This window comes from Manis javanica, chromosome 3, assembly GCF_040802235.1.
Source record: "Manis javanica isolate MJ-LG chromosome 3, MJ_LKY, whole genome shotgun sequence".
In the NCBI taxonomy this organism is placed as follows: domain Eukaryota; kingdom Metazoa; phylum Chordata; class Mammalia; order Pholidota; family Manidae; genus Manis; species Manis javanica.
In genome coordinates this window covers 164363336-164385920 of record NC_133158.1, presented here as the reverse complement: position 1 = coordinate 164385920, position 22585 = coordinate 164363336, and the positions used below count along the sequence as shown (strand labels likewise).

The following is a 22585-nucleotide window of genomic DNA, read 5'->3' as shown; positions in this document are numbered from 1 at the left end:
GCCAATTGTTTCTTGTGTGCATCACTACAGTGCCCACTGCTGGCCGCCGTGCCCCTTAATATTTCCAACTACTCCTTCCATGCAGAAAGACAACCCCTCTGCCCCCTGGCAGACATACCCCTATGGGAACCAGAATACGCAGATAATCTCACCATCCACCACTGTGTAGGCCCAACTCCACCCTCCTCCAGCGCACTTCACTGCCTCTCTATCTACACCCCTACCTCCGGCTCTAAGACTTTCACACAGTCGGGACACTTCTTTTAGTGTAATGGCAGTCTTTTCAACTCACTGCCTCTAAACTCTGATACACCCTGCATTCTCGTCACCCTAATCCCACAGCTTACACTTGACAGCATGGCAGAATTCCTTGAGCTCCAACCTCTCTTGCCCTCGCACACAAAAAGGGCTGCTTTCCTTCCCATCATGGTCAGTATCTCTTTGATCACCTCAGCCACTGGGGCAGGGTTTTCGGGAGAAGCCTTGGGTCACTCTCTATGGGCAGTTAGAGATCTCAACGCCAAACTTGAGGGAGCCCTGCCATCCACTGCCGATTCCCTAGCCTCTCTGCAAAGACAGGTCACTTCGCTAGCTAAGGTCACCCTTCAAAACCGGCGGACCGTAGATCTGCTTACAGCCGAGAAGGGCGGCACCTGCGTCTTCCTCTGAGAATAGTGCTGCTATTACATCAACAAATCCGGCATTGTAGAAACTGACATTACCAAACTCACCGACCTTGCCTCCAGCCTCCACTCTGCTTCCAATTCCAACCCATTCTCTTCAATACTAACAAACCCCCTCCTCACCTGGCTCTGGCCCATTGCAGGCCCCATAATAATCATTCTTCTCGCCTGTCTCTTCTTACCCTGTATAATAAAGTTCATCAAAACCCAAGTCAGAAAAATCTCTAATCAAGCTTTCAACCAGCTTTTACTCAGGAACTACCAGCTTCTGGCCACAGAAGATCCCTCACCCTCACGTGACCTCCTCACCACACGCTGAGAAGGACCCCTCTCCGCTGGAAACTGTTCCTGGAAACAATAGCCGCAGATGCCTGGCTCCGGACACCCAAATCCTCTTGGCCAACCTATGGTTACAGGGAACCTTCATTAATTTCCAAACCTGAAGAAGTCCACATCTACTCGTCCTTACTGCGGGGAGTCCTATCAACCCTTTCCTCCCAATCCTCAAGCCCTCACTCCCTTCTCCGCCCCTGTTCAGCAGGAAGCAGCCAGAGAGAAAGCAACGTCCACAACCCCATAGAGGAGAAAGGGGGGAATGAAGGGCCCCCACCAGTAAGATGGCAAACTTCCGGCTTCTCTTCGGGGGTCCTCAGTTCCCGCCGGCACCACCTGAAGCCCAATCACCTCTCGCCCCCCTCCCAATCCCAGCACCTAGCCAACAGCCACCAGCCCCGTAGAAGTGACACCTCAATCAATTCATGCCCCTTCCTATATAACCCAGCACCTTTCCCTAATAAAGCGGAACTCTCCGGTGAATTGCTGCTATGTGTCGCTCCTTTCCTTTCAATCACCATCTCTAAAAACGAGCCAAATGCTGAAATGGACTCCAGGAAATCACAATTTCATGATTGCACTGCAGAGTATTAAACCCTTATCAGAGAAAGTATCCATGCAAGTCACCCCATCCATTTTTTGAAGTTTGCAGCAGAATCACTTCTGAGCTGTGGTCTTTAGAGTTAAGGTCTAGGAGTGGAGATGGCACTTCCTTAATTAAAGCCTTTCCCACAGGTAACAAGTATTATCCCTTTTCCCTAACTTGACTCCCCTCCTCCAGCTCCTAGGTGTGCTCAGGGAGATGGTATGGAGGACACAGGCTCTGGAGTTAAGAGTGCTTGCCTTCAAAATCCAAGTCCATTACTGTGGATAGGAGCCTTAACTTACCTGTAAAACGAGGGTAATTACAATTTCAGAGCGTTACGGATTAATATAAATAAGCCCACTGACTCATGATCAGCAGACATTACCTGGGAGCTAACAGTATTATTTTACCGGTACTCCCACCAGCAAAAGGTCGTAGGCATCTCCAAAGCTTTGGACTTGGTGACCTCCCAGACCAACCGAAATTTAAACATTTCCAGCTGTGGGTCTTGTAGTCTGAATAGCAAGTGAACCTGCTGCCCGGCAATCCAGCCACGCGGAATAGCAGGCGGAGGCTTCAGAGTGCCCGCCTAGACTGGGGAGATGCTTTATGCCACAGCCTCCTGCAGAGCCACAGGGCGGGGGGGGGGGGGGGGGGGAGCGACCTTCTCAGAAAGCGCCGAGGACCTGGCCCACCGCACGTGCTGCGTGGGCTTCGGACCCCACGGCGGGACTTCCCGCTCTGCGTATGTGTAACTGTTAGGGGGCGGGCAGGAGGGCTGGCTGAACGCGGAATTTCAGGGCGAGGGGGGACGCACAGGGCGGGAACATGCAGGAGAGAAAGGGTTGCAGAAGGCTTACGAGCTGAAATCAGCTGACCGGGTCTCGTGACAGCCTGGGCGGTGGCCACGCAGGCGCATAGGAGCGCGGTAGCTCAGAGCCTGAGCGAAGATGGCGGCCTCCAGAGTGAACCTCTGAGAGGCAGAGGGAAGAGGCGGAGGGGGCGGGGAGGCCGCCGCGGCTCCAGGAACCCGCGGCCGCGGAGGTGCAGGGGCTTCGGCTGGGGAAAGGGGAAGTGGTGAGGGGGAGGAGGCCGAGGGCGCCTCATCCCGGTCTGGACACAGCCCACGGCGGTGGGAGCTCGGGCTGGAGTCTCCACCCCGCGCGAAGGTAAACCTCTCTGGGAGCGGACCGTGGGACTCCGCCTCATCCCCCCCGTGGCCGAGAGGACGTGGGGAGCTAAGGGCAGGGAAGAAGGGGTGTGCCTTGACCACCGCAGCCTTCCGCTGCTGAGAGCAAATGAACCCTCCCCCTAGAGCTGCTACCGCCGGTCGGACCTCGCTCTCCCGGCTCCTAGTGACCTCGGCCCAGGGAGCTGGATGGTTCACCCCAACCCCTCTGCCGAGTTTTCTGGTTTTGTACCCACCAAGGTCCCCAGGCCCCGCCTGCACATCCCTACCCCCACACCTTGTTCCCCTCGGGGCTCCGCCCTCGGGATTCCCTTCCTGCCTCCTCCTCTGAGCGCTTGCTGCTGGGTTCTGGCGGCCCCCCGTTCCCTCGGGTCGGAGGCCCTTCTCACCCCCACGCCCCGCGTAGACTTTGACTTTCTTTGCTCAGCTTTGTTTCGTTTTGTTAGGAAATGCGGAGTGCTCGCGTCGTTTCTTCTCCAGTACCTCTCTTTTCCAAAATCAGGTTTCCCCCAAGGTCTTTCCTTCCGGTAAGGCAGCTTATTCACTCTGGCTTTTTCTTCACTGCTGCTAATTTTGCCTCTGAATGCAGCCTGTGGAGTGGATGTTAAAGGCAGATTTGACTTAGTACCCTTATAAAGAATGTTATCCCGTAAATCGCCTCCTTTTTGTAGGGTGTTCAGCTAATCACTCATGTCTGAGATTGTTTCCTTTATTGGGGGAAAAAAGTAAAAATATCTCCCCTTTTTGTGGCAGTGCTCTCCCAAAGTAGTTTCTCACTTCCTGTCCCCTTTCCCTTTGACCCCATCGTGACTCTCCTCGATAAAGGAGGACCTGTGCAGATGCCGATGCCTCTTCTATGATGGGCTTTATATTGTAGCATTATTTTGAGTCTCTTGGAGTGTAGTGTCTTCGGAAAATAAAATTTCAGAATATTTATTTAGGACCTGCCCCAGTGATTGTCTTTCTTACTGTCTTTTCTTTCTCACTTTATGGATCTGATCGATTTCTAGGTTTGAAACTGTGCAAAATCTGAGGAAATAACTCAGAATGGTCAAGTTTTGTAGTGTATTACCGGTACTCTGTGAGTCTATGGGAATATGAAACACGATTTGCCTTAAAGAAAAATTTTCAAAAACTGTCCGAAATTCTGTGTCCTGTAAAGACTCGATTTCATAATTCTTTGGTTTCTGGAAATTGCTTTGTTGTTTGACTTCTTTTGGCATATAACATAAAACCTTGTTAACATGTTAAATATAATATGAAACAATGTTTAAGTGGTTTTATCTCAGACTCAGCTGTGCTATTAATACCACAATGGAACATGAGCTTCTTTAGAAAATATTAGTTTTACTCCCAATTTGAAAACAGGAAGTAGAACATATTAAGGGAAGAAAAGAGGAGTCAGGGTTATTGAGATGTAGGAATGTAAAGAACCTTAAGTCCAGTTCATGGAAAATGCCCTTTTGTCTTACACTGGGATACAATGGATATTCTTTTTTCTAAAAGTTGCAGTAGTAATAGGTTAAATTGTATGAACTTTATCAGTGCAAAGATGGAATCACAACATGAGTTATTTGTAAGAATTTAGCTTTATCCACAAATAAATAGAAACTGGTTGCCTAGGAGGTCTATATCAATACTGGCTTTATTAAATTTGTGAAAAGGTTAGCAGTGGAGCCTGCTCTATTACAGTTGAAATAAAAAGCATCTGTTAACTAATTTGGCTCCTTTCCTCAGTTAGTTCTCTTTACACAGGTGACTCTGAGGTATCTATTGCACATACCTTTCCCCTGCTTCTCTGAGGTACTTAAGATGAGTAAAATAGAAGCAAGGCCAAGCAGATAAACTTGAAAAATTTGGTTGCTACTAATAGTTTTAGGCCTAGATACTGACTGTAATGTTTAGCAGTGGGTTCAAGAGTTGTTGGAAAGACATTCCTTAAATCAGTGTTTCTCAACCTTATCTGAACCACCCCCCTTTTATTTCAAATAGTTTGTAACACCTCCTTTACTATTCTGAGATCGTTTATAAATAATATAATCACCTTTTGGCTTTTATTCTGGGGTTAAAAAGGAAGTTTTCTCCCATTGTTGCAACAAAAAACAACTGGACTAACTTTATATTCATGACTTTGGAAACCTATTGAAGAGCTGAGATCACAGCAAAGCACTGGCCCAAAATTTAAGGAGAGAGAGTGAACATGAATTCACATTCACCTTCAATAGCCACAGCTTGACATTGGTAAAAAGAGTTCACCTAAAATAGCTAACAAGTTGATTAAGGCTGAGTGCACCTTCTTCCAGTCTTTATCCACAAACCTCACTGGGTACTCCCAGAAAAGATTGGAAAGAGCCCTGGAAATTTCTGTTGTGCTGACCTAGAGTGGGGGAAACCAGCAGCAAAGCTTTCAGAAGGGGCAAAAAAAAACTGCTCTGATTTTTTTCCCATGTGTCTTTTCTGTGGAACAAAAGCCTTAAACTGTGAAGAGAATGCATCTCTGCTGGCCCTATTGCTGAGCATTCATTATGCTGGGGGAAGATAAGAGAAGGGGGAAAGAATTTTGTTCTGGGGGCAGGGCACTGAGCCCAGAACTGCAGCCAGGGTAAATGAGAAGATGACACCCCTGAGATCCAGGGGCATTGTGTATGCCTAAGACTGAACCTTTATCAGAATAGCAGACTGTCCCCAACCCACTGCCACTAAGTTAAGAAGCTTTGAATAACAAGTAATTGCAGAATACTACTAGGAGAGGAACAATATTATGCTAAGAGGCCCAGCACAGCAAATGAAATAGACATTGCTTTAGTAAGCCATCCTCACCCACAGGGACAAGCTATTTAGATGTTTGAAACCTGTGGTACGCTTGAGGTTACCCATAGCAACAGCAAATCATAAACCCAGCCCAACTTCTAAACAGATTTAGATAAACATTAGCTGATGCTATTAGCTGATAAGGAATTTAAAATGAATATAATATGTTAAAGGTATGAACAGAAAAGTGGACAACGTGCAAGTTTAGATGGGTAATTTCAGCCGAGAGACAGAAACTGTAAAAGAGAGGAAAAAGGAAATGCTAGGAATTTCATCGTGTAGTAAAGAGATGCAGATTGCTTTTGGGCTTACCCGTAGATTTGACATAGCCAAGGAAAGAATCAGTGAACTTGTATATGTCAGGAGAAATTACCCAACGGAAAGGCGAAAGCCCCCAGGCATCCAAGAGCTTGGGGATGATCAAACATTGTAATATATGCATAATTGGAATTCCAGAGGAAGAGAGAATAGAGCAGAAGAAATTATGAAATATTTGAAGAAATAATTTTCCAAAAATAATGTTAGACATCAAACCACACATCCAAGAAACTTAGAGAACACCGAGCAAGATAAATACCTGCCCCCCACAAGAAACCCAAAGCATACTTAGATCATATTCAAACTGATATAACAAAGGATAAAGAAAATCTTGATGGTAGCAAAAGGAGAGAAGCATGCAGGGGAACAAAGATGAGTTACAGCAGAGAAACCATGCGAGCAAGAAGACACTTGAGTGACACCTTGAAAGTACTGAAAGAAAAAGCATAGCAAAAATATCAAAGATGAAGGCAAAATATAGACATTCTCAAACTAAAGCTAAGAGTATAATATCTCAATTTATATGATAGGTACAGTCTTAGAAAATTATGTGCATATTAAGCTGCAAAACTGATTTATATTTAATACAGAATTCTGGGACTAGTTAATTATATAGATAGGTTTTTATCTGTGTGAATGACCTTGAATATTTGAAAGTCAAGGACAGTTCTTCAATCTGTGGTACTGTGTTGTACACTGAGGGGTATCCAGCCCCATCCACTAAATCCTAGTACAGTAGTCCCCCTTATCTGTGGTTTCACTTTCTGCAGTTTCAGATTCCCATAGTCTGGAAGCAGATGATCCTCCTGACAATGTCGTTAGAAGGGCATTGGTAGCCTAAAACTATGTCACGATGCCTCCTTCATTCATCTCACTTCATCTTATCATGTAGGCATTTTAGCATCTCACATCACAAGAACAAGGGTGAGTACAGCACAGTAGATACTTTTAGAGAACACATTCACACCTTTAGTACATTGTTATTGTTAATCTGTTACTGTGCCTAATTTATAAGTTTAACTTTATCACAGATACATATTTTATGGAAAGAGCATACGGGGTTTGGTACTATCTGGTTTCAGGCATTCACTGTGGATCTTAGATCAAGTCCCTCTCGAATAAGAGGTCTCATAGTGTCTCATATGAAGCAGCATTCTACCACAATCATTACTTTAATTCAAAATTTAGTTTTCAACACATTTTTCTCCTTCACATGCTCAGTACATGCTAATCATTAACATCTCTTGTGTGACCTGCTTCTTAATTGTGGCAACTCCTTTGACTGTCATTGGTTTAGGGGATATCTTTGGGGCAGAAGTACCTTAAGCCAAGATGGTTGTGATCATCTTTGCTAGCAGTGTTACCTGGGCAAAGGTGCATTTAAGTGTGGTTCAGTCAATAAAGGTAAACATGTAATTTGCTAGTGATTCTTAATTATTTTCAGATGCTCTTAAGTTTATTCAACAGCCTGCATATTTGAGTTTTACTTGTACTTTTATGAACTCTGTATGAAGAAAATTGATCTCTAAAACAACAAAATCCAGAATCAGTGGGATTTTATAGTTTCGGCACTCTTAAATTGCCCTTAGAATTAGACCACCCTACCTCAGCACTATTCACATATTTAACACAGGCCCGTTGTTAATCTCTTTGCAGTTGACCAGTAAAATTTGATCTTTGGATGAACTGACTAAAAACAAAAACCCTAAAGCAAACTAAAACAATTATTTTAATGTTTTGATTTTGTCAAGTATAGTTAGCAGAACACAATGGAAGGATTGATAAACTTAGGAATGTAGATTTTTCTCATGTTTCATAAGTTCTATACTAATTATATTAAAATCTAAATTCTGCATGGTTTTCAGACTTGTATTCTTTAGTCAGCTAGTGCTATGGAGTTTCTCCTTCTAGTCAAAATACAGAATGTATTTTAATGTTTATCAAATCTTTGAGTAGTTAGGCCATTTCTCACTCCAAACTTATAGCTGCTGAATTTAATTTTAAAACTGGAATTTTCCTTTTTTAAGTTAATGGATAGATTTGGGAGTGTTGCATAAACTGAAGCACTCTGCAGACTTAGGAATAATAGGTATATTTTGAAAAGAGCCAAACTAGGTACCCACGTGTTGTGATTTTGTACTGGGTGAAAGGGAAATTGTAGCAACTTAAATTCCTTGTCTTTTGATGGTGTAAAGAGAACAGTGTTTGGATATTAGGATGCTTACTGTAAAACTTCGAGTTGTATTTGTTATATGCTTAGAAAATTTAGTCCCCTATTATGCATTTACTCTAGTGATAGGAAAAACAGCAAGTTAAAACATGGCAATTGAAGTCTCTTTTACCTATTAAGGTCTTACAGTGTAATAGAGCAAGATTATAAGTGCCTGTTTGTGAGCTGAGGAGGAGCTTATTGAACCTGGTACATTTTGTTCTTGCATAATAAGCCAAATTAACTTCAAAGATAAAATAGAAATCAGGCCTAAAGTGTTTCAGGAATGTGTACATACTAAAAATAATGTAAATTATCGTAGTATTGATTTCACAGAATTGCTCAAGGGAGCACATAGTTTTTTTTCCCCCAGGTGATTAAGATACTTAAGTTTGGAAAGGGAAAAGTCATAATCACGCATTTTTCTTGGAAAAAAAAGTATATTTGCAACAGATAAAGTATTGTGAGAAATAACTCAGATGAAATCAGCACATGGGATTAAACTATGAAGAGACAGATACCATTTTCAGTATGTATTTATATTGAATAGAAAAGTCCAATAAAATTACCTGCGGTGGTATGTATACCGCCTATCTCCCCCATTAAGATAACATTAAAAGTGGTGTTCAGATTTAGGGGTTGCTTTTGAATTTCTCTTGCCCTTTTATTTCATGATTTACATACCCAGTTTCTAATTAAAGGAATGGAATTTTTAAAAAGAATGGGGGGTATCTTAGATTATTTTGCAAAATAGTGGTGTAAGTTGTTGAAAGTGCATTTTGATGTAGAAGACAGTACAAAGGTTTCAATGTTAGAACTCCCGGGTCGTTATTTGGAGATAGATTATTAGCCGAAATTTGACATTACCATTGGCTATCTTCTCTAACATTTCTCTTCTAGAGTTACCCGGTTCTTCAAGTTAAGAAAGTTAAGATGGGATGTACTAAAACCTTACTTTGTGATCTGTTTTACAGCTGTTTAAAGATCCCTGTACAGTAGGTATTGTACACAGTAGACACACTGATTTGTTGTTTGAGAAGGAAATGCTTTTGCCTGTACTTGTTATTTATTAAAACATGAAACAAAATTGAAAATTAAAAATTAAAAAGAGAGTTAAAGTTCTTACCTGTTTTCCCAACATACCCAGCACATTCTAAGTCTAATTGTAGCTTTTTCATCTGGGTAAAAATTAATGTAATGTTAGCCATTTATATTTTTAACCTTATATTTGGAACTGAACTAACCCGGTGATAAAATTCACTCAGATTTTGAGTCCATTTACAAATAAAACTTGGTCTTTAAAAAGTCAGTATTAAGGGATTCTCTCTTCAGTTATTATCCAGGGATTAGCCTTTGCTTTAGCAATGGTTGTCCTTGGACCCTGCATTTTCAGTAGGCTGTAGCTGTATGAGGAAGTACCAGATTTATAGATTGGTTGTTATCATGTGCATATACACCATATATCAGGTGTGGTTTTACAATAAAGCAGAAAAACAGCTTTTCTATTGTTGGAGAGTTTGGTCATAAAATAAAGGCAAATGCAATATTCACCCAAAATGAGAGTTCTAACCTACAGCTAGGTTGAAGCAGCTTTACGTTAGATGCCCATAAATTTATCTCCAAGATTTTCACTTTAACATTTCCCATATTTGTTTTATTATATATCTAATATCTTTCTGTCCATCTTATTTTTTGATGCATTTCAAGACAAACTCGTTTTTAATTCATCACTTGAGAGCGGAGTTAATGATGAAAGTTTATTTTTTCATTTGATGATTCAAAGTAGAAAAATTAGCTTTCTAGAAATTGTCATACTTGTTTAAAATTCACTTACATTTTGTATGACTACAAAAATAGCCTTGATTAAACCAATTTCTTCATTCATTTGCTGGTATACTACAGGTGGTCCATGACTTATGGCAATGATGGTTTGACTCACAATTTTTTGACTTTACAAGGGTGTGAAACCAATATGTATTCATTGGAAACTGTACTTTGAATTTTGATGTTGTCCTGGGCTAGCAATACAGTGTGATATAACACATATTTGTGATGCTCGGAGGCTGCAGCAGTGGGCTGTGGCTCCCAGTCAGTCACATGGGTCATAAGAGTAAATGGCAGTATGCTTACAACCATTCTGTTTTTACTTTCAGTACAGTATTCAATAAATTACATGAGATATTCGACACTTTACTATAAAGTAGGATTTGTGTTTAGTGATTTTGCCCAACTGTTGGCTAATGTAAGTGTTCTGAGAATGCTCAAAGTAGGCTAGGCAAAGCTATGATTATTAGGTTAGATTATTCATTTTCGACTTAGAGTGTTTTCAACTTAAGGTGGGTTTTTCGGGACATAACCCCATCACAGATTGAAGAAGATCTGTATTTTTCTTATATTCCTTTATCCCTGGCTAAATGAGTACTCTGAGTTTTTATGTAGCACAAGCCAAGCACTTAATCTCGCTATGTGTGCACATTCTTTTGTTTATAGCCTGGCTGTAAATCTATTTGGGTGCCTGTGGTGTTGAGTCCCTTCAACCTGCTTTTTGTTCTTAGTGTCGTTTTGATGTAGGCCTCTTCTCAGTGGACTCTCAAATCCTGTGGTTTTATCTCAAGATCATACCTTCTAAAAGATTATTCTCATTTTATCCATAAATGATCTTAAATGGATTATCAATTTTACTTCCAGTAATAAATTAGAGTATGTGATTAGTGTTGTTCTGAATTAAAAGTTTAAAAGCTTGAAGGAGTGAAATCACTGAAAAAGGTGAGTCTAGCTAAATGCCTTTGTTGCCCAGAATTTGACTTTCCAACCCTTAGAACTGTTTTCTTAAGTGTACAAACTGAACAGTTGCAGAAAAGCTCTGCTGATGGTGTAAAATTAGGATATGCAGTGAAAACAAGTGGAGTCAACTTGGAAAAACTGGAGAAGCTTTCAGATGTGATTTAGTTACAAAGGGCAAGAAAATTTGGCTTTTTCTCATTAAAAAGAAAGGTAGGTTTTTGAGAATTTGAAGCGAAGCACTGTTGCAGGAATGAAGGAGATGAAATTTAAGCAGTATTTAGTTTGAACAGATGGATTTTTGCTAATTTGAATGTGTCTCAACAACTGGCAGGTCGGCAAATGCTGATGGTACAGCTATTACCAAGATTTCATCCAATCATTTATACATTTTTTTAGTTGGGCAACTTTTTATTTATAGACTATGCCTATAAATGACTGTTATTGCCATTACCTGCTTGATGCTTCAGCTGCTTGACACTAGACATTCTACAGATTTTTCATCAGTGTTAATGGGAATTATGGTTGCTTAAGAGTTTTTGCTTGTGAGCAACAATTTTAGAACTACTTTTAGAGAAACATGCACATAGGAGGCATATAATGTAGATTAAGTTGTTTTTATGGAATGAAGTTCTTTTTTCCAAAAGCTTCTCAAACTGTAGTTAATTTGTAGGCATCAAACAATTTAAAATATTAGGTTGGTTTCATGTAAAGAAACATTTCTAATAATCAAAATTCTAAATGCATAAATGGGGGATATTTAAAATGTAGTAAATAAGATGGCCTTGGAAAATAGTATTTTTAGGAATAAAGTTGAAATAAAGAGAACCTTAAGTGTTATGGTATAATTGCCTTAAGATAATTTTTAAAAACTGCATCTGTCATAATTATCTTAGCCTATGTCATACAGTTTATCCTTAAACAGGGCGGGGTTTAGGAGCACCAACTCCCTGCAATCAAAAATCTATGTGTATCTTTTCACTTCCCTGGAACTTCACTACTAATAGTCTTACCAATAACATAAGTAGTTGATTACCATGTTTTCTGTTTATATGTATTATGTACTATATTCTTGCAGTAAAGTAAGCTAGAGAATAGAATATGTTATTAAAGTTGGAAGAAAAAATACATTTACAACACTACTGTACTGAAAAAAATCTGCATATAAGTGGATCTGTGCAGTTCAAACTCATGTTGTACAAGGGGCAACTGCATTTTTTTCTTTTGAAAAAGATAGATTGGAAAGACTAAAATAACAATAAAATAATGATGCCCTTGTGTACTCCACTCAATTTAAGAAATATATATTGGAACGGTTATTTTTGAACAGTTATTTTAATTTTTACCTGTTTTGAATAGATAAAAACTATGGATACTGATTAAGTCAATGAAACACTGTACTTTTGAAGGTAGAAATTCTATTTGCTATACATTGTTGATACACATTAAAGAGCATAAGAGTTGAAATTAATAGAAGACTTAGATCAAGTAATTTAATAATAACTTTCCCAAGAAAAATGCCTTAAGAGGTGTAGGATCCTGTAAGTAATCTTGAAAGTGAAAAAGATAATAGAAATGCTGTAAACAACTATTGCATATCTGGGGTAGTACATTTAAAGTACAGTACTAATTATGATTGCAGTTAATATTTTTGAATGTTTATTCTGAGCCAAGCATCACATTGATGCCTTTATTCAAGGTATCTTGTTTAGTCCTCACCCCTCAGCTACAGGTACTGTCATGCCTGTTTTGTAGATGAACTAATGTCTTGAGCTAGTCATTAGTTAATGTTTAGTATGTGAAATGGCAGCTTTGGTGCATACTCCAAGGAGATGTTCCAAGTTGGTGTTCCCAGATTGGATCATCACTCAACCACTGCACTTGGAAGACCCCCTTGACTTGCCTTTCACTCATTTTCCAGTGGTTCTCTTGAAGTTGTTCTTTCACTTTGAATGTTACATAGTTGGTACTGAATAGTCTTGTCCTATTTTTTCTGCGTTTTTCTGATATTTGTTCATTGCCATTATCCACTACTGAGTTACCTCTGTGTCTAAAAGTATCCTCATAGTCTGAAAGAGTTAATGCTTTTCAGACCAGTTGCCTTCATTAGATGAGGTGACTGTGTCATAAAATGGTTGAGGTTTTACTGGTAATAAAAAGTAGATTTACTTGAAAATTTGGAGAGGTTAATATTACACTGTTGAGAACTAGGTCCTGGCCTCATTAATCTGGTTATTTTAAAAGTTCAATGTTAAAATAGTATTTTTCTACTGTTGAACTGTCCTTAAAGATGATCCTGAAATCACATATTGGTAGCAAATTTCTGTCATTATGTTTGTTTTGAACACTTCAAGTTTTTTTTAAAGCTTATCTATAGATGGAACTATTTTAGTTTTGTTTTTAGTTGATAAGAGTATTTCAGCCATGGAGGCTTCCTTTTTCTTTCTTTTCCCTTGTGTTGAGTATGGTAATTTGTTTTACTGTTTGAAATTGTGGGCTTCAAAGTTGTTTCTCACACGTGCATAATCGTATTTCCAGGTGAGGATAGTGATTGGAAATAGTTGTAAATGAATGTAGGAATGTGCTGTCAAATGGTAAATCTGTAATTATATGGTCAGAATGAATTTATTTTTATGTCCTAAATTTGAAGGAAGGTATTATACTTTAAGTTGAAAACATGCAGTGTGGAGTTAAGCAGATTGAGTCCTAAGCCTGGCCCAGCCACTTACCAGTTGTGTGATCTTGGAGAAGTGATTTGATTTCTCTAACTCTCATTTTTCTTTTCAATAAAATGGGAGCCATCACACTGGTACCATGTTGTTGTTATGGGGACAAACGTGACAGGTAAAAGCGAGATAAATGCCTAGCTTAATCATTAACCATGATAAGTAAAGGTAGTTGTATAATTTCAGGACATGTCATCAGTCTTTTTATATTAGGGTCACCTTGCCACCCCAGTATTAGGATAATCTTTACTGAGGGTTCAAAATGGAAAAACATCCTGATTTGCATTTTGAGGCAATGCAGAAGGTGTAATAACATTGAATTATCCCATTATTTCTTGACTATGTACCTCCTCCTTTTCTTATGTTCAAATATACCCTTGTGAAAATTATAACATGGCTGAAGGCAAGCTTCTCAGATAGAGGAATAATTTTCTTCCATTAAGAGCATTTATCAGCCTTTCCTTGGTGGTGGTTATTCAGGACTGGATACAGAATAGCAGTATCATTTTCTGCTTCCTAAAATATTAGAGACAATTATCAGGTGTGCTGAATTTGGCCATAGGAACTTATAATGTCCAGAGAATTGAAGTACTTCTTTAATTCCTTATTGTATTTTTCTGTCGCCATTGTCATTTGCGTCAGAATACAATAATTCTTTTGGCAGGCCAGGTAGTCAATAGTTTAAATATTTTATTTTTGCTTTTTAAATTTTATTTTATTGTGGTAAGAACACAACATGAGATCTAACAGATTTTTAAGTGTACAGACAGCATTGTTATGTAGTCACAGTGCTGTACAGCAGATCTCTAGAACATAATCGTCTTGCGTAACTGAAAGTTTATCCTCATTCATTAGCAACTCCCTACTTCCCCCTCACCCCAATCCCTGCAACCAGCATTCTGCCCTCTGCTTCTATGAGTTTGACATGCAATTCAAACTCATGTAAGTGGAATCATGCAGTATGTGTTCTTCTATGGCTGGGTTATTTCTGTTAGCATAATGTCCCCAAGGTTCACCATATTGTTTGCATATCACAGGATTTCCTTCTTTTGCAAGGCTAAATAATATTCCATTGTGTTTGTATGTGTCCATTTTCTTTATACATTCATCTGTTGATGGATAATTTAGTTGTTTCCACATCTTGGCTATTATGCAATGAACATGGGTATGCTGTCTCTTTGAGATCCTAATTTCTGTTCTTTTGGATAAATACCCTGAAGTTTGATTGCTAGATCATGGAATAGTTTTATTTTTAATCTTTTGAGGAACTTCCATGCTGTTTATTTTCCATAGTGTCTGTACCATTTTACATTCCCACCAACATTTTACATTCCAGTTTCTCTGCATCCTCGCCAACACTTGTCTTTTATTATTATTATTTTTTTTATAAGATCCAGCCTAATAGGTGTGAGGTGTTATCTCTGGGTTTTGAGTTGCATTCCCTGGTACTGATACTGAACATCTTTTTGTATACCTGTTGGCCATTTGTATGTCTTCTGGTAGTTTAATTTTACATTAATGTGTTACATCTTCTCTCCCTTTTTCCTTTTATCTGTCCTAACCTAAGAACTCCCTGGAGTCTGGTGCTTTCATCACCCTTAAGTTCACAGGTCTCCAGAAGGTTGTAAAAAGCTTCCTTGATGTAAACTTGTTTTAATTCCCCTCCTAAAAGATCTGTTTGAGTTACGTACATAATTCCTCAACTCTGATAACTGTGAGGTAATTCTTTAGAATTTTTTTTCTTCTTAAATTTGCTTTGTTATTGTGGGATTATCCTCCATCCCTCCCCCCAGTGAATTTACTAGGGATTGTCTTTAATCCTTCTGGGTCATTCTCTAAGTCCTTTGTGGCTGTCATTTTAAAAAAATTATTATTCTTTCACTTTAATTTTTAAGTCCTTTAATGATATCAGCCAGTCTTCATTCAAACACATTTTCTTTATTGTCAGTTGTCCTAAGATAGGACCTTGTTACAGTGTCAGTCATTCTGTTATCTTAAGTTATTGACTAGAAAGAAATTCAAACTCTGCTCTTCGATATCAGGTCGTTCACTTTTTGTATCCTCCTTTTTCTTCCCCCCACCCCATTTTATTGAGATATAATTGACATGCCATACTGTATAAATTTTCAGGTATACAGCATAATGACATAGTTTACATGTATATATATATATTTATTAAGGTATCATTGATATACACTTTTATGAAAGTTTCACATAAGCAACATTGTGGTTACAACATTCACCCATATTATCAAGTCTGCTCCCACACCCACTGCAGTCATTGTCCATCAGTGTGGTAAGATGCTATAGAATTACTAGTTTTCTCTGCTATGCTGCCTTCCCTGTGACCCCCCCTATGTCATGTGTGCTAATCATAATGCCCATTAATCCCCTTCTTCCTCCCACTCTACCCACCCTTTTCCACCCCTTCCATTTGGTAACGGCTAGTCCCTTGGAGTCTGTGAGTCTGCTGCTGTTTTGTTCCTTCAGTTTTGCTTCATTGTTATACTCCACAAATGAGGGAAATCATTTGGTATTTGTCTTTCTCCGCATGGCTTATTTCACTGAGCATAATACCCTCTAGCTCCATCAATATCATTGTAAATGGTAGGATTTGTTTTCTTCTTACGGCTAAATATGTACCACATATGTATTCATTCATCTACTATGGACACTGAGGTTGCTTCCTTATCTTGACTATTGTAGATAGTGCTGTGATAAATGTACAGGTGCATGTGTCTTTTTGAATCTGGGATCTTGTTTTCTTTGGGTAAATTTCTAGGAGTGGAATTCCTGGGTCAAATGGTATTTCTATTTTTAGTTTTTTGGGAAACCTCTATATTGCTTTCCACAATGGTTGAACTAATTTACATTCCTACCAGCAGTGTAGGAGGGTTCCCCTTTCTCTGCATCCTTGCCAGCATTTGTTGTTGCTTGTCTTTTGGGTGTTGACCATCCTAAGTGGTGGGAGGTGATACCTCATTGTGGTTTTAATTTGCATTTCCCTGATGATTAGTGATGTGGAACATCTTTTCATGTGCTTGTTGGCCATCTGAATTTCTTCTTTTGAGAAGTGTCACCTCAGATCCTCTGCCCATTTTTGATTGGATTATTTGCTTTTTGTTTGTTGAGGTGCGTGAGCTCTTTGTATATTTTGGATGTCAACCCCTTATCGGAATGTCATTTATGAATATATTCTCCCATACTGTAGGATGCCTTTTTGTTCTGCTGATGGTATCCTTTGCTGTACAGAAGCTTTTTAGTTTGATATAGTCCCACCTGTTCATTCTTGCCTTTGTTTCCCTTGCCCAGGGAGATGTGTTCATGAAAAAGTTGCTCATGTCCATATTCAAGAGAGTTTTGCCTATGTTTTCTTCTAAGAGTTTTATGGTTTCATGACTTACATTCAGGTCTTTGATCCATTTCGAGTTTACTTTTGTGTATGGGGTTAGACAATAATCCAGTTTCATTCTCTTGCATGTAGCTGTCCTGTTTTATCAACACCAGCTGTTGAAGAGGCTGTCATTTCCCCATTGTATGTCCATGACTCCTTTATTGTATATAAACTGGCCATGTATTTGTCTCCTTTTTCTTCTGTTCCAATCTTCAGTTACAGAATGTAAGAGAAAGATGTCATCTGTAAACCTGTATTTTTCACTATTTTGACATGTTCTCAAGGATCCAAAGTTTGTTTTCAGCAGTATCATTAACTGTAAATGATTCAAAAGGCAGGGATGATGTTCAGAAGGGTTTAATAAGTCTGAGTTTGCTGCCTCTGTCATCCCAGATAGGCAATCCAGAAAAAAAAAAAACTGTCAAGAAGACTATATTTAGTTATTTCCATACATAGTAATAGGAAGATGTCAGTTGACTGTCAAGAGAAATTTCCTCTCTGGTAACAATTAAGGTGTTTCTAAACTTGTTCTTGTGGCTCTTTTATTCCTCAGAGAGTGAACTGATACTTTCCCAGAAGGATTGTGTCCTAACTTGGGACTACCTGTTAGAACATCACATTTGAAGTGGTCATTGGAATTTCCCATGGGATTGCTGTATTTCATTCATTCACTCAAATAGCACCTGTTCTGTGCCAGGCACTCGGGTAGGCTTGGGGATTTGTACATAAATGAGCTTAACAGTCAAAAGTACCTCCCTGTGGATATTCTAGTAGGATTAGATGAATAATACAATAAATTGGACATTACCCTATGGAAGGTACCATGGAGGGAAAATGAGTGAGAGTCAGAGGGAGTAAAGAATGAGGAGGGTGGTTATAATTTAAAACAAGACAAATACACATATTTGTCCAAAATAGGCAAATCCATAGTGACAGAAAGTAGGTTAGTGGTTGCCAGGTGCTGGGACTAAGTGGGAATGGGGAGTGACTTCTAACACTTTCTGGGGTAATTGGTAAAAATGTTTTAAAAATAGTGGTGTTGACCATGTAAGAACTTATTCACTATGTAAGAACTTGTTCACCATGTAAAAACTTGTTCGTTATGCTTCAGAAGATTGGAGACTGTTGAGAATTAGACTTGGGGTTGATTAATGATTGTGCATTGAGTCCCCTATACAGAATTTTATTGTTGTTAACAACCATATGATCAATAAATATGAGAGATGCCCTCTCAAATAAAATAAAATAATATAAATAAAATAAATAAAATAAAATAAATAGCTGAACTTACCTTTTCAAAGCTAAGAATAAAACAGTCAATGATTACTTGAAAAAAAAAATAGTGGTGTTGGTTGTAAAAATCCCTGAACTTTACACTTTAAAAGGGTGAGTTATGGCATGTGCGTTGTAGTTCAAAAAGCTGTTATAAAAATGTTTTTGAATGATAATGGTTTTATTCTAATTTTGAAAAGGATACTTATTGATTTAAAAGAATTTAGATGTATATAAAGATGTAAAGAAAGCTTGCGTGAACCATAATTCCAACAATTCAGTTTTCATTATTGACACTTTGTTGTATATCTTACAATATTTTTTAGAGTGCATTTCTATTTATTAAGGGGAGGGAAAAATAGTTAAGTCACAAAAGAAGTAAATGAACCATATTAATTTTTAACTTAGTGTGAAGTGAATGATTTAATATTTCAAAATTTATCATCAGTCTTTTTGCCAGTTGCAATAATTTGTCCTGTAAAATTAGCTTAATTTAAATTTTTTCATGAACCTGGGTCTAGATTTTATATATTTCTGGGTTTCAGTCAATAAACTAGTCAGTGAACTGTTGGAGATAACATGGTCCCTGTCCATGTGGCTCATAAGAATGTCATACCATGTGATTTATCATACAAGTTTGACAATACTGAACTGTTTTAGTATCATTTTCTCAAAGAATATTTAATTCCATGGGAAAGGTTAATATTCTGCAAAAACAATATTAATGACAAATGAAAATCTCAATTTTGTTTAAAAAACCTTTTTTTCTAAATAGAAGAAGGGAGTCTAGAATGATTATCATTGGATGCTGGAATGAAAATTTATTTACTTTATGAATATTTCAGATTTCTTCCTTTGGACATGTATTACTTTTGTAATGAGAATATTGTGATTTTTAAGTTAAATCTTATTTACAGTAGGTTCCCTTTAAAGTGACAGCAAAAGGCTGGGATTTGGCAGCTCAACAAACCTTTTGGAATTGGTTTGACACTAGGCAAATATTTTTAGGTGCCTATTGAGTGCCAAGGCATTGTTAGGCAATATGAGATTTAAAGATTCATTTAATTTAAATGTTGACATTATTAGATTCTCTACACACATGATTTGGATAGAGGGCAATTCTTATCCTCAAGAAACCCAGTGTAGTGGAGGAGAGCAAACAATAACAATACGGTGTGCTAAAGGCTGTGAGAGGTAGAACAGATGACTTCCTGTCCTTAAAAATCCTATGGTTTTGTAGAAATTGTGCCTTAAAATCTGTATTATATGGCAGGCTCTGAAAGTATGGTATAGGAGATTCAGGAAAATCTTTAAGATAATAGTATACTAAGTTGACTCATTTTTATCTTCCAGGTGTTAGCACAAAATGAACATAATTAGGGAAAATAAGGATTTGGCATGTTTCTACACAACAAAACATTCATGGAGGGGAAAGTAAGTATTTCTATTGGTTTTATTTTTTTGTGCTTCTGTAAAATATCATTTTAACATTACTCTTTTCAGTGTCTTGAGTGTACCACACAAGTCAATGCTATTCTGCCCTTCTTTTCTGAAAATCTTATGTGTTTATTTTAAAAGCAAATGCTCCATTTAGAATAAATTATTGTTTTTTTTTTCTTTTACTATTTTTGGTTTTCTAGGTCTGTCTTGGGAAGGAGTTGGGTAAGAACTAAAAGTAACAAAGGAAAATAAACCAGTTCCATCCGCTTGGATGCTATCAATTAATGAAGAGGTTATGTAGTACTAGGAGAGTGTTAACTCTGCAACTTTATCACCCAGAGACTAGCCTAGTGTGATCAATGCATTTTCATGTTCATTTGACTATCAGAGAGCATTTGCCAACAGTGCATTTTGTAATCTTTCTTTAGGCCTGTAAAGAAATTAAAAAATTGTATTTGATCTTTTCCTTGGGAGGGGGCAATGACATTTTTTAGAGAAGCTTGCATGGTCAGACCATAAATGCTTCTGTTTACTTTTTGTAAAATGGATGGTAATTCCTACTCCTCAGATTGCTATACGCATTAAATAAAGTGATATGGAGTGTGTGAAGGTTTTAAAAGTATGCCTTAAATACATTGAGTATTTAATGAATGCACCTGTTGATGTTAGAAAAAAGTTTACTCTCTGGTTCTTTTGTGTAGTAAAAGGTAAAACGAGGGTGCCACACTTTGGCAAATAGGTGACCACATTATTCCAAATGAGGCCTCAGATAAGACATTCCATGTGCACAAACCCAGTAACTTTAGTTCTTACTCTTCATTTTTTAGGTTTTAACTGCTTAGAATGATGCAACATTTGGACTCAGTAGTGTTTCTGGTTTGTATTAGCAAACTGACTAATTTTGAAAGATTTGAGGATTTAATTTTGTTCCCTTTTAGTAACTCAGTTATATGAGCTCCTAAATTAGAGACCATAATTGTCAGTCTTGTAAACCTGTCTTGAAATTTTTTCTTCAGTTAATTTCATTGAGCAAAGTTAAAGAGAAAATTAGCATATTCAGGGTAGTATGAGTGTCTTTAGTTTTTAATCACCCTTTAACAATTCTATATTTAAAAATATAGTATATTTAAAAATTTTTAAGTTGTATGTATAAAAAATTGTATACTTATTTTTTCAAGTGGTAGATTGCTCTGATCATAATGCAGTGTCTGTTTTTAATGTAATTATAGTGTACCGATACATTAATTCTAGGGAACAAACTTACTGTAATATTTTTTGCTTTGTGAGCTTGACAATAATTGTGACCATCTGGAAATTTTTTTTAATGTTCTTAGAGTGTTATGACTAAAATTTAAGACAATCCTTTTTTCTTCTTTTTTGTAATTATTTGGAGAACTTTCTGTGCTCTCAGCACAATTCCTTCATAATTCACACCTTGAAATGTTTTTGTTTTGTTTTTATAACAGCTTTAGTAAGATATCATTTATATAACATAAAACTCACCATTTTTAAGTGGACTCTTCACTGGTTTTTAGTATACTTTTAGAGTTGTGAATTACAGCCTAACCATTTTTAGAATACTTTCATTATTCCCCAAAAAACTCCACTGACAATATTAGCAGTTACTCCCTTCCTTCCCTTTTCCTAGCATCTGGTAGCTAAAAAGCCAAAAATTTTCTTTTTGCCTCTGGTTTTGCTTATTTAAGACTTCTCATGTAAGTGGAATCATACAATATGTGGTCTTTTGTGACTCTCTTCTTTGACTTAATGTCTTAAAGGCTCATCTATGTTGTGGCATGTGTCCATACTTCATTTTTTTTTCCAGTTTTTTTCTCTCCTTTTTTAAAATTTTTTTATTAAGGTATCATTGATACACAATCTTTTGCTCAGGTTTCACATGAGCAACATTGTGGTTACTACATTCCCATCTGTTAGGAAGTCCCCACTACAAACCCCATTACAGTGACTATCCATCAGCGTCTTTAGTTTTGTGATGCTATAGAGTCACTACTTGTCTTCTCTGTGCTATACTTTCTTCCCCATGTGTGCTAATCGTAATGCCCCTTAATCCCCTTATCCCTCCCTTCCCACGCACCCTCCCCAACCCCTTGCCCTTTGGTAACCACTAGTGGATTCTTGGGTTCTGTGAGTATCCTGCTGTTTTGTTCCTTCAGTTTTTGCTTTGTTGTTATACTCCACAGAAGAGTGAAATCATTTGGTACTTGTCTTTCTCCACCTGGCTTATTTCAACTGAGAATACCCTTTAGCTCCATCCATGTTGTTGAAAATGGTAGGATTTTTCTTATGGCTGAATAATATTTGATTGTATATATGTACCACATCTTCTTTATTCATTCATCTACTGATGGACACTTAGGTTGCTTCCATGATAGTGTTGCGATAAACAGGGGTACAGATGTCTTTTTGAATTTGGTATCTTGTTTTCTTTGGGTAAATTCCTAGGAGTGGAATTCCTGGTCAAATGGTATTCCTATTTTGAGTTTTTTGAGGAACCTCCATACTGCTATCCACAATGGTTGAACTAATTTACATTCCCACCAACAGTGTAAGAGGGTTCCCCTTTCTCTGCATCCTTGTCAGCATTTGTTGTTGCTTGGCTTTTGGATGTTGACCATCCTAAGTGGTGTGAGCTGATATCTCATTGTGGTTTTAATTTGCATTTCTCTGATGATTAACAACGTGGAGCATCTTTTCATGTGCCCGTTGGCCATCTGAATTTCTTCTTAGGAGAAGTGTCACTTCAGATCCTCTGCCCATTTTTGATTGGATTATTTGCTTTTTGTTTGTTGAGGTGCGTGAGCTCTTTGTATATTTTGGATGTC

General features: G+C 38.0%; 1 protein-coding gene across 3 annotated transcripts in view; it reads left to right on the top strand.

The window, feature by feature from the left end:
• Positions 1-2549: 2549 nt before the first annotated feature.
• DNAJC13 (DnaJ heat shock protein family (Hsp40) member C13) overlaps positions 2550-22585 on the top strand; it is a 132444-nt gene continuing 112408 nt past the window's right edge. The window contains exons 1-2 of one of the 3 annotated variants that reach the window (XR_012129496.1): positions 2550-2771; positions 19656-19736. Coding sequence is in view for 2 of the 3 variants with exons in the window: in XM_073232290.1 (XP_073088391.1) it covers positions 19669-19736 (68 nt within the window). In the remaining variant the exon portion in view is untranslated. Of the gene's footprint in view, positions 2772-17714; positions 17736-19655; positions 19737-22585 lie in introns of those variants that run through there. The other 2 variants (XM_073232290.1, XM_073232291.1) reach the window with 2 other exon arrangements.